At 34.0% G+C, this 13,405-nt stretch overlaps 1 protein-coding gene across 1 annotated transcript; it reads left to right on the top strand.

Moving 5' to 3' along the window:
- The first annotated feature begins 303 nt into the window (after nucleotides 1-303).
- Nucleotides 304-7,133, top strand: LOC145962717 (transcription factor HES-4-B). Its single transcript, XM_083083992.1, has 5 exons — nucleotides 304-342; nucleotides 1,108-1,202; nucleotides 2,191-2,280; nucleotides 4,568-4,843; nucleotides 5,804-7,133. The coding sequence occupies exons 2-5, from the start codon at nucleotides 1,149-1,151 to the stop codon at nucleotides 6,212-6,214; spliced, it is 831 nt and encodes a 276-aa protein (XP_082940118.1). The 5' UTR covers nucleotides 304-342; nucleotides 1,108-1,148; the 3' UTR covers nucleotides 6,215-7,133.
- Nucleotides 7,134-13,405: the final 6,272 nt, after the last annotated feature.

Here is a 13,405-nt window from a genome sequence, read left to right as displayed (position 1 = left end):
AGTTGGTGTAGAGACTCCACCAAGTGCACCCGCTTCTGTGTCTAATGTCAGCCCGTCTCGATCTGTCAATTCGCTCGGCGCGTCGTCGGTGTACATCGTATATACGCGTTATCCGTTACTTTATTCATTTGAATCTTTATATGAAATGTAAAATGTCGCGGAGAGACGCTGTAAGACAGATCGACTCGATCGTTGTAAATAAACTCTTTGAAGAAAATTGACGAGACACGTCCACGTCGTTCCTGTGCGATTAATCATTCTATAAATTTTATACGTTAGTGTTTTTCGATTATTCTAAATGATTATTACAGACTGCTGTTGGAATTGCCAGTTTTAACAAAGGTACATTCTTTACTTTTCAATTTTTTTATCTTTCTCAAACTGTCTATCATTTATATTCCTCTCTATTATATTCCTTGCATAAAATTACTTATTTTGGAGCAATTATTCTTACTTTTACGCAGAAACTAATTTTCATGCATTTCCCATGAAATTTCTAAAAGCGCGAATAGCATCGTTGCATCGATTATAATATTAATTTTAGAGATAAATATTTTGCACGGTCAAAGTGCGAATGTTAATTTCCAGCGTCGGCTCTCGTTCGGATTTATTGAAGACTTTCTATTCGCACCGGTTGATCGTTCGGCGCTACTGATGACGTTCGTGTGTTTTATTTATCAAATAAGTTTATTGGTTCTTGGCAAAATAACTTTTATCATATATTTTATCGAGATATCCGGTTTAACTGGATAAATTTAACTTCGCCAGTGAGATTATAACTGTTATGTTATACACGTGTGCGTTCAGATATTACATTGCTTATTTCCATATGATTAATCGTTTATATAAATAGGTTGCTAAAAAAGAAGAGCACGGAATTTAGAAGATATTATTCATATTTATTAATATTTACTGAAGTGAACAGATAAAAGAGACGTCCGTATATTTGCATTTTTTAATATTTATATTTATAAATTATTTTATATATCTATTGTATTTAAATTCTAACTGGTCCTATTCTGTGATTTTATATCAAAAAGATCTCCCTCTCTCCTTTATTTATTTCTATTTTATTTTATTTATTATTATTAATTTCTTTTTTTGCAGTTTTTGGTTTACTCCCTGAATCTATACCTTCCCCACCTGCAATGATGTCGTATGATTATCCTCATCCAGTCTCGAGAACGTATCAATACAAAAAGGTATCGCAATCAATACAGATAATCGACTGTGAAAAGAAAACGTTGTTCTCTTCATATAACTTAAATAATATTGTGAATTAAAAATATATATTTACGCATAATTATTTGCGGTTTGAGAAAGTTGATATTTATTTACATATGCAGCCCACGAGTGATTTTGTAACAAGTTTGCGTAGCTGCGTTTCAATCCGAGCTGAAGTTCGCATTCATTAATTACTGGTGATATACAGAAATTTTTTTTGTTATAGAAGATTATTTATCGATGCGGTTGAGTGTTAATTAACTTCGTGTTATGTGGTAACGTTGATACATTAATAGAGATAAAATTGCAAAGCTTTAAGCGTAGATATGCAAAGAGAATATACATAATTTATACATATCTTTTACAATTTTATTTCTTGCAATACTTGATATTCATTCGACAAATCGATAACCGATCATTTGCCGTAAAATTGATAAATCGAGCACGTTTTTTTTAGTTCTTGCGTATTTCAACGCAATCAAGATTTTATTATTTTTTTCACGAACACTCGACAGCTGGCATCGCACGACATAAATTTGTATTCTTTCTCGTGGCTTAAGAACCGATAAGAAATCAAGGATACCAGTCGTTAATTGATGTTAAATCATCGCTCGACTATCTCGGCATCACGCGGCAAAATAAAGAGACTTTATTTTTTTGTCGTGTCGCGGTTCATTACGAATCGAGTATTTTTTTTTCGCGAATTAATACGAAGATAGAACGCTAAAAAAATTGCTTCGGGTTTCTCGATTATCGCTTATGTCCCTGTCATTTCAACGTTCAATTCCCGCCTTCGTCCCTCCGGACTGTGTCGTAAATTACCAATTGATGATCAAACACGCGCGCCGAGAGACGCAAGATCGAAGTAACCAAGTTTCCGCGATATGCACGGCCGTTGTGCGAAACGTTTCGATGCAGCTGTCGGGAAACATTGATTAATAAAATACAATGTGTGTTCAATACCAGATAACGAAGCCGCTTTTGGAGAGGAAGAGGCGAGCGCGCATAAATCGTTGCCTCGACGAACTTAAGGATCTCATGGTGGATGCTTTACAGGTAAGAGCACTGTTTCTTACATTGTCAATATCATGCAAATATTTTTCGTCATTTAACATAATAATTGTAACATTAAATTAACATGAAATTTATTTATTTATCTTGCAGCTAGAAAATATAAATTAGAATAAATTTATATATATATAATAAAACTTGTTTATTCTCAAATTCTTTTGAACAGATTCATCTAAAACAAAGTACTGCAAGTTATGCATGATGTGGTAATAGAAGTATACGGCTGTACGAATTATGTTTGCAGCTTTTTTGCAAGTGGCAATTAACTTTCGCTCCGCGATCTTCCGTCCAATTTTTCTTTTCTCGCGGTCGAGATAAATTATTTAATGGCGAAAGTGAAAAGGAGAAGCATTTTGGCTCGGATATCGATACGTGGCCCTGCTTCAGCGAGCACGTGCTATGCTTTTTCTCCCCCATACGTCCCGCACGAACCTTCCCGCGTTTCTTGCTCGACTCCACCGACTCTATTTATGATACCGAGTGCCTCCCTTCGCGCGTCACCGCTCCCTGCTGCAATTTTACGGATCGCGCTTAGCAGGAAACGCATTCTCCGGCCGCAACTACGCGTGCAGGCGATTTTGCTTTTAAATATTCTCTCGGATATCGTGGGAACTTGCACTCGGTGAACGAGTGTCAACAAAATGATATTCAGTGCGGACCCCGCAACGCGCTTTATTGGCTGATACGTAGGTGAATATTTAAATGCCTTCAATATCGCCGTTTAATTTTTATTGCGCCCCAACTCCGCTTGTTATTTTTACGTGGCATGTTTAACGCTAAACTGCCATCGCACGATTCTCAGAATCCTGATAATGTCCAACGTCGAATTTCCGAGACAAGTGATAATAAAAATTATTATATATTTATTTAACGTCGATATGGAACACGACAAGTCGAAACTCTTTTCAAGAATCGCTTAAGATTTTGTTTGTTTATAAAAAAATAATTGTACTCATTTAAAACAACTTTTAATTGAAAATTTTATTTCTGCTTATTTTTTCTCTTGTATGTAACTTGAGTATTATTGACATTAAGAAGGCATTGGATGAATCAGTTAAGTCAAAAATTAATAAATTTAACACATTTCGAGATTCATGAATTTAATTTAAAATTGACGATTTTAATTATACGACTTAAAATTCATAAGAATAAAAGTTTTAATTTTGTAGAGCAAATCCTTATTTTAATTCACATCAAATTGTTAATTTTATACTTTAAAAGTCCTTTGGAGAATATCAAATTTGGTTGATAGATGATCCGTCCAGTTCCTCCTTAAACACGAATTAAATATCAAAATTAAAATTTTCTCTATCTCCAAATTGAATCACATTTAAAAATGAGAAGTAAAAATACTTGGAATTAGGATTCTGTCTCAAACATCGCCGATGGCGCATAAAAAAGCGTAATAATGCGTTTCCGGTACATTACATTTTAAGTAGTATTCCCTACAATGTGCTTCGCCATTGATGATAATTTGTCGATAATTTTTCGCGCGTGAAATTTACGTCCGCGTCGGCCATCGTTGTCATTGTACATGTAATTCGCTGAATCAGCGTGAAAGGCACCGTTGATTTCACCATGCTAATTTTCCAACGGCACATTACCCGGTCCAATCGGCACGTTTCGTACGGCTTAATGTTCCCCGACCGGATATTATTCTTCTTCTTCTCGCAAAATGTCGCGGATCGTCGAGCATCGAGCTTCCAATGATCAGACGCCATCGCGGTTATCCTTTTAATGAGCACTCTGAATTGCTCGTCCTTTTTTCTAATGAACATCCTGAATCGGATGTGACATAAAATAAATTCTTCCGTAAGCGTCGCGAACGGTTAACGTCAGCATTTTAGCAGCAATTTCTTCTAATCCGAAAAACTCGACGTTCTCCTTCGTGGAATCGTTACACGACACTTAGAGTCGACGGTCTAATCTGGGAGAAATTGAAACGTTAACTTCCGTAGAGAGAGGCGCGAAATTATACGATCAACAAGCCGACAAAGTACAATAACGTTGTGTGCGTCGTACATCCTTCATAGTTAATAAAAAAAAAATAAGAAACAGAATTGATTAAAAGAATTTTTTAATTAATTATATTTAAATTTTTTAATTAATTATATTTTTAAATAAATAAATTATATTTTTTATTTGCTTTGATATTGCTTTCCTATCGATAATTGTTTTTCCCTGTTAATATTATTGGATTTTAGATGCGTATTCTTTAAATGAAGCATGTAACGAATTGAGATAAATCCGACAAATCCGCGATGGTTTGCAGACCGAGGGCGAGAACATCAGCAAGCTGGAGAAGGCAGACATCCTCGAGTTGACGGTGCGTCATCTGCAGAAGTTGCAGGCCTCGCGACCGACCGGATTGTCGACGTCGATCGCGAGCGACGACGAAATTTCCGCAGAGAGCCGCTGGCAATCCGGCTTCGGACATTGCGCGGCGGAAGCCTGCAGATTTCTCTCGTCGCTTCCAGGTGAAACCGCGGAGAGGCTGGCGAGACACCTCGCAGCTGGCCTTCAAACGAGCCGGCAAACAAATTCATCGGTAATTATCGGTTCGATCTGTAATTAGCGAGCGACATAGTGCATGGACGGCGGGAGCAGAGAGGAGGCAGGAAAAGAGAGACGGGGGAGGGGGAGGGAATGGGTAATGAGGCGAAAGTTTTGGGAGCGAGCGAGGATATATCTTCCCTGATGCTGATTGAGTCTCGCAAATTTGCACGAGTGACGATACGAGGCGCTACCGCTTGTCGCTCACTCGCATGTAACTTTTAATCGAGGCGCGCAATTTAATATACGATCTGGTTTTGTCTCATGTCGTTCGCTGTTAATTGTTGAGAGAGAGTATAAAGTGGGCGCCCTGATAAGCTGAATTTGCATTATCGCATAGATTTATGAGAAAGAATCGCAACATGCAATTTATCGCAATTATTTTTAATGTATGTATGCCTCACTGCTGCGGCTCAAGATTAAAAAATTATGCATGCAATAATGATTGTTATAATTAACGTCCAATTAATTATTATTTATAAACTTTCACTTTGCATATATATATATATATATTTTTTTTTTATATATAATTACTATTTATGAGCTTTCACTTTGTACATATATTTTTTTTATTTTTTTATCTACATTATGGACTATTACATGGCTAATTATGCATATGTTTCGCACTGTTTTTATCATTTCTATTATTCTCGCATTTTTTCACTTCACTTTTCCTTGCATCACTTTTTATTGCTTTTCTTATAATAATTACATATGTATAACTTTGCAAATCGCCGCGATTCCGTTTAAGGAAACAGAGAAATTTGCATGATATGTAAATTGCACTAAAAAGAGTAAATGAAATTGTTATGCGTGTTTTTCAATTCTTCTCTTCTAAAAATAATTCTCGCGAAAAAGATATTATTCCGTTCAAGCCGCGAGAACAACGCGAGATTTATGATCGCGAAGTGTTAACGACCGTTGTAATGACGACAAAAAACGTGTTTTTTCTCAGCCGAAAGTCAATCTGTCATCGCCTACCCTGGTCAATCTGGATCGCATCGCCAACGTCGTGGCACCTTGTCCCGCCGCCACCTCCGGCGAAATTGACTCGGCGATACTTTCTGCAAGCGTGTCGCCAGAGATCAAATCCATGGCCCATGATAAGATTGTCGACGCGAGCGCGTCGACGACAACCGCTTCTTCAACGCCTCGATGTCAGGCCTCGATGTCACTCGTTAACGACGATGAGAAATTAACAGCAAATTGCAGCGACAAACCGAAGAGTATGAGGCGGTCAACGACGGCGACAACGATGACGACCAGGAACAAAACGAATGATCCGCAAGACATTAACGCCGATGACGACGAAGAAATCGACGTCGAACGCGTGGACGAGCGCGACCCGATGTGGCGACCGTGGTAGCGAATGCATCTCGAAATAAGCGGTCGATGAGATGCATTTCCGTATTCAGAGACTATCTTAGAACAGTTATTCGTCTCATCTGGATATGATTTTGACGTTTTCGAAGTTGATTCTTTAAAATGTTCCCGGCATCTCGATTATTATTTTAAACTTATAAACTGAGAGTAAAGAGACAAACGAAAGTAATATGTTTATTATCTACTTAATTGCAGGCTTATATTATTCGAATGATATTTTATAATTTAAGGCTTAATTAAAAAGTAGGTCTAATGTGTTGCGTATTATATAAAATATTATATGACATTTTTTAATAGATTGTTAGGAGTTATTGTAAAAAAATAGAAAAAATAGGACAAAAATATTAGAAATAACAGGGAAAAAAAGAACTTGACCAATTTTCACTTTCTTTGAAGAATAACTCATTAATATTAATTTTTTATTTTAAATCTTAACTTTTTAATCATTTTTTTACGTTAAAAGATATAAATCTATAAGTTATAAAGTCATAAGTTATAAATTGATTATAATTCACGAGATATTTATTCAGTAATATATTTTCCTTATATTGAAAATGCTGGTTGCAATACATACACAAAATAAATATACATATCATATCTATACCAATAGAGACCGATGAAAAAATTATTGAAGCATATGTAATGTTAGTAGTTTTGTGTTAATACTTGTATTACTTTGGTATTTGGCTTTAAATCGTAGATGATAGTCCATATATCTTTAGGAATTTAGATTATTATTTATAAATAGATTTATAATATGTTAAAGCTATTTCTTATTGTTTGAATATTCTAAAAGATAAATGATTATATATAAATAATCGATATTCTTCGATACACTATATTTTTGCTACACAAAAAACACACAAAATATTTTTATCTTGATTATATTATCTATTACACATTGATTATACCGCAAATTTGTCATTTAAAATGTATATCTTTATTCTTAATATATGTAAGAAGAGTATAATTAATTTATATGTAAGAAGATTATAATTAATTTTAAAGTATAGTTTTTTTTATTTATATATAACTATATTAGAAAAATATATTGCCTTATATATAATTATTTACATTAATTTACACTCTGATGTTAACAAATGTATACTTTGTGCGTGATTAATCTGTGATAGCGATAAGAATACATTCACAATATTTTACATATATAGATGCATTTAGATATAGCCAGAACAATTTTTGATAAGATTTTAAATTTCTAAGATAATGTTTCTATTTGATTTATTAATAAATTATGAACTGTCTAATAAATATATTTGTTTATAGATAAGTTGCAAAAATATTGATAAACCTTTCATATAAAACCTTCATAATCAAATAATCATTTACTTATATATTAATAAATTTGTTAAATACTCACAATGTTATGTTTATCATAAATATTTCATTAAAAACAATTTTCGTAAATAAAGAAAATATAAATAGAAGAATAATAGTTTTATATGAATAATTTAGAAATTTATTGTGTCAATTAATCTTCTATAATTAATTAGCCTCTTTGAAAAGATATAAAAATAGCAAATTATTTATTTTTTTGAAAAATTAATATTTCTGATTGTATGATTAAAGATCCTCATATTTTTTCCATGATCAGTTGAAATCTCTACATATCAAGTATCTGCTATATGGAAGATATTTCCGTCGCCATCTATGAAAATATCTGGTAAGTTAAAGAAGAAATAAAAGATATATTTTAATATTTTTTACATTTTATCAATATAAAAAAACACAAATTATTTTATAATATTTTATAACGTAGTTTGTCTTTACATAAAATTTTGTTCAACATTAACTATAACAGTACAATTCTTCTACTGTTCTCGAAAGATAACGTTTGCATGTTGAATTCCTTCCATGGTAAGGATTATTTGGTATCTCTCAAGATAATATCTTTAGCTATGCTTATCGTGAGTCGATGCTATCCTTTATCATTTGCAAAATGCAAATTGCAAAGTCATTTTTTCTTAACGAAAATAATTCTTTAAAATAATAATTTATCTTGTATTTGTGTAGGTGTAAGTCATTTTTTTCGTTATATCTTCGATATTATATTTACCAACAAACGTCATTACATCGATTGTTGTTAATTACGTGAATTGTTTAAATCATGTGATTATCTTATACTTATATAAAAGCTTCTAAAATATTTTATAATTTTATAATATAAAAGTTATACATGGCTCTAATTATCTAATTTTCTAGGAATCTTTTTGCATAAAATATATATATTGCTTATATTAAAATTTAATAATGCATTTAATAATTGTATAATTAATTATATCTTTATAATACAAAAAGAACAAAGTTAATTTCATATAGATTACTAGAAGCTAAAAGTTACTCCTTTCCTCTATCAATTTTACAAAAATGACATTTTTACGAATATTATAATCACATGTAATTACAAAAATAAATGATTTTGTATGTTTAACATTATAAATTTTTTTTTAGAAGAAAACCATGCGTTGAGACCGCACGCAGGTAGAAGAGACTATGGTGGTTCCGCAGCAGATAAAGAATTTGACGATTGTCGCATCGGACCCTTTCAGCAAGGATACACAGTTTGCCAACAAACGCTCTTCGTTGACTATTATTGTGGTCACTAAATCAGAATGGCGACACTTTTGTCGGTTGCCGACGATTCTTATGAAAAAAATAGCGGCATATTTATAAAGCTTTGCCACTGTGCCGACGGTATTGTGACGACTGCGATTTAAGTGGTTTCTCGCCGCCAAGTCAGTGACATAAATGACATTAACCGAGAGAAAAATGGAATATAGCTTTTCCGGTTTTCGTTTTGTTGCGCAAACAAATTCGCAGAGAATGCGCGAAAGTGCATTATCTTAAATATATATTTATTTTCTTTCCACAAAGTTTATTAACAATTATGTATAAAAAGATAAATTAATATTTCCATTTATTTATTATACTCTGTAAGATGGAATGCAACATGATCGCCAAAATAATTGCGAGTTTTATGTCATGTTTCTTAAAAAAATTAAGTTAAACCTTACAAAGTTGAATAATAATACTAGATTTCCTTAATAATTTCCGATAGAAGCTAAAAAGTTATTAAAATAATTATTTAAAAAATATACAAAGCATTGATTTTATTTAAAAAATTATTACGTTCGAGTTTGTCGTAAAAAATTTTCTTGTTAAAATTTTCAAAAAATCTGATCAAAATGACAATCTTATCAGACATCATTGAAACATATCCTCCGTAAAGTTAATATCTCAATCGCACGAAGCGGTTTTCATCGATGCAAGAGAATTATACGTTGCAATCGTGGTCGATGATACTCTCGGCGGCCATTTTTATTTCGATCAGGTATACAAGCGTACGTGCGATATGTACGTAAAGTCGTCAGGAAAGCGCTGCAGCCATTACTACTCTTACCGTGGCGGTTCGCGCGGCGCGTCAAAGAACGCTCATTAAATGCTGGCAATTAACTGCGGGCCAAGTCCTGGGGCCCGAGCCTCTCGCTTTCCCGTTCCCCCGGTGTCCCCCTTCCCCTTCTTGATCCGGTCGGTATTCCCGGTCCCTATCGGGCCTCGTGTGCTGGTACCCGGTGGTGGTGATGATGATGGTGATGGTGGTGGTGGCAGTCGAAGCTCAGGTGTAAATGCGAACTTCGACTCGAGTCGGACCCACGCGCTTTAATGGGCTTTGCCAACAAGAACGATCGGCATGCGACCCATCTATCACCCCGCGAGCTGTTATTTAATGGTTTGCATCCTGCTTCGGTCCCTCCGACGTCCTATGGTACCGGTAGTGATGTAGCTTGGTGCGGATATAGATATATACACGTTTCCTCGCCTCTCGCCGTGGGCATACGCGATTATATTAACTTATCGATGCATATCAACGATCTGTCAGAGACTAAAAATGAGATTTCACTTGGCCGCGTATCTTTAATCTCCGAAATTCTTTTTTAGATCCCCTGAAACCTCTCGAAATAATTAGATTCAGATATATTGAGATTAATTACAGGGATATGTCACTTCAATCTTTAATTTTTCTTCATATACGTTATTTATTAAGAAATATATGTATTATTCTTTCTGATTCTTGTAAAGTTTAAATTAGAGTAGGACCACGTGTAGCTTTGATGTTTATTACAGAATTACATTGTATAACTAGAATATCTCAATAATTGACGTTAAATCTCGATTGCATCCAATCATATTTATAATTATTGCAAGCAAGTATCATCTTAGTCTCACGCCCTGTTGTAGCTCTTGCAACAATGTTCGCCATGCGATCTGCCTATTGCCGATGATCTATGACTTAAAGCTTAATTCATTACAGTCTTACACAGGATTGAAACTAGTAACATCAGCCTTCGCGATGTTATATCAGAGCAGCAAGAATTTATCAACTTCTCATCAACGACTACCTGGTTTCGAACATTTCTAGATGATACTCTAGATATTCTAAACAGCACGATTCACTCGTACCTAGGTATCATGGAAAATGATTTACGAGTATAATTAGCTGGGAAAGTTCCTCTATAATTAACAGCAGATCTTATATTACATTAATGATGCTTATGGCGATTATTATATAAGATTAAAAACTCGCATTCACGCTTAATTAAAAAGCTTTAAGCTAATCTTCTCTCTCTCTTTTCTACAGGAATATAAAATTATATTTATCCTATATTTTTACGTGTTGTTGTATTTTTTAAGGTATTTTCCGTTATATTAATTTTAATTTCACGTGATTTATTTCACAAAATATTTTTCTTGTCTTCTAAAATATTTTGAATTCTGTCAAAATATGTATATTAATGCGTGACTAATAGTTACAAACTGACTGAGATCGAGGTAAAAAAGATGATTACACGCAAGTATATGAATAGGAGAATAATTAGGAGTGTTGTTTCCCTTTGGGAATATTTTCGTCCCAAACTAATCTTTGACAATCTTTAACAAGTTTGTGCGAATCCCATAGGATAATCCTCATAGAATGATCCTGCGAGGAAAACTTTTGTAGGGCCATGTTTGAATAACAACAAGAATTCTTAGAGCAGGTAAGTATCTTCTAAATAAAGCAAATAAGGACAAAAAGTGATGTTTTGAGAAAATCCTAGTTAAATATGTTTTTAGTTCTATGTTTTTAATTATCTCATTTTCAAATATGATCTATCATTTATTTATCTTAAATGTAATAATGCAAGAAAATTGCATGCATATTTCATAAGTATCATAAATTTTGGGATACTTAAAAGATTATCTGGTATAAAAGTCTATATATTTGTAATATATGTATTCAAAAAGAAAATTATTCTATCTAACCAAGGACCCCTTTGGTTACAAAAACGATATTCGGAGAAGAATCTTGGTCGAGGAGATAACAATTAGGTGCATCGATTGTCCCGAGAGGAGGGTTTTTATATGATTTTGACATCTCGTCGTCAATGATCGACCAGATCGCATAAAGAGACACGTGCCCGAGGGAAAAGGCTTCTGTAGACGAGGTTGTCTCACATCGGGGGATCACCTCACCTTCAATCGTAGCGTTCGAATTGTGGATGTACAAGATTGTTCGCGATCGATCCCGACAGACCGATTGATCATTCGAGTGGCGAGATTCGTAGGAAATCATACAGATCTCCGAAGCTCGCCCGGAAACTTAGGCGAGTAAAAGTCGGAGACCATTTGTGGCCAACGATCGTTCACCAGTGATTTGAATGATTGAGACGTGGTCGCTTGACAGATACATCGCTCGAGAAAATCGCGTTTTCAAGCAACGGTGCCTGCAATTTATCTTCGACTCGAATAATTTCTGGTGATATTTATCGCCGACATCGCTTCTAAATTTCAATCTGCGGGCCCTACTCGCGACGATCGTGTATTAAGCGAACTAAAAATATTCTGATTGCAAATTTTGCGCGCGACGACGGACGGGATGCCCTAATCAAGCGTGTGTCGTCGTGGGAGCGACGATTATTAGAATCCAGCGGTCTCTCTTCGGTGCTAATGTCCCCGAACAATCTCGTGATTTTCCACAGCGCATAAAGGCTACGATGTTTGCTGTCTTTAATGGCACATAACACCGTTACGATCTCCTCCTCCGCCATGCGCGTATTCGTCGTGAGACCATCCGCCATTTCTATCTCATTTTTTTCCTCCTCTGTCGCTGCTGCGTCGCGTTATTTAACGACGTGGTAATTAACTTTGTGTGCGATAATATTCGCGAGCACGCTCGTATTTTCCCGAGATTAGCGTGCCCGAAGACAACGGGCGAACACCCCACGTGACGGGTGCAAAGCGAATTTCGAAGCGTGAAGGTTGGACTTGCAGTCGGAACAGATTCTCACATTGTCGGACGAGACAATGAGTTATTTAAGTGTTAAGAATAGAATATGGCGTTCGTAAAGTATAGATTCCTTCGAAGTGTGTTACGAAAGATGAGAGTTTACATAATTTTCACGTTACATTTATATTAATCCTTTGCGCATGTCATGTTTCCACGCGACATTAATAATTATCCGTTCATTCTAATGTAAATTTATTATATTGAAGGGAAAAAATTCCATGTTTATTTATATATTTATATATTTAAAAAATATTACAACTCGAAATGCGTTACGAAAGATGAGAGTTTACATAATTTTCACGTTACATTTATATTAATCCTTTGCACATGTCATGTTTCCACGCGACATTAATAACCATTCTTTTATTCTAATGTAAATTTATTATAAGGAAAAATGTTATCTAGTGTAAATTTATTGAAAGGGAAAAATTCTGTTTTTTATATTTATATATTTAAAAAATATTATAACTCTTTTTTATAGCTTATTGCATTGTCTTCAATTTATTACAATTAATATTAAATCAATTTAAAATTTATTATAATTATTATAATTATAATTACTATTATAATTTATTATAATTATATAATTAATATTAAATTAATTTTAAATATTAATTAAAAATTACTGAAAACTTTTAAAATTACTCTAGAAAATTCTTGAAGTGCAAATGATTAAGGAATGAAAGATCATCCTTTAACAAGATTATCAATTTTCAGAGACAATAAGGTTCAAGTTGAGCTTTTATCCAAATAAAGATTTTTACTCATTATTTTCCAAGAACAAGAATAAGGTCTTATTGTAATTTAATTTCTCCGAAAATTAAAGAAAGC

The sequence above is a fragment of the Camponotus vicinus genome, unplaced genomic scaffold, assembly GCF_025532165.1.
Source record: "Camponotus vicinus isolate PSW18456_S1 unplaced genomic scaffold, iyCamVici1.0 SCAF_12, whole genome shotgun sequence".
Classification (NCBI taxonomy): Eukaryota; Metazoa; Arthropoda; class Insecta; order Hymenoptera; family Formicidae; genus Camponotus; species Camponotus vicinus.
The sequence above is the reverse complement of the archived record's forward strand: the minus strand, read 5'-3'. Positions and strand labels throughout refer to the sequence as shown.

Excerpts from the sequence above, each read along its gene's own strand:
- LOC145962717 (XM_083083992.1), top strand. The coding sequence starts at position 1,149 with ATGATGTCGTATGATTATCCTCATCCAGTCTCGAGAACGTATCAATAC. Across the intron at positions 1,203-2,190 it reads GAACGTATCAATACAAAAAG|ATAACGAAGCCGCTTTTGGA; the intron begins GTATCGCAATCA and ends GTTCAATACCAG. Across the intron at positions 2,281-4,567 it reads TCATGGTGGATGCTTTACAG|ACCGAGGGCGAGAACATCAG; the intron begins GTAAGAGCACTG and ends GATGGTTTGCAG.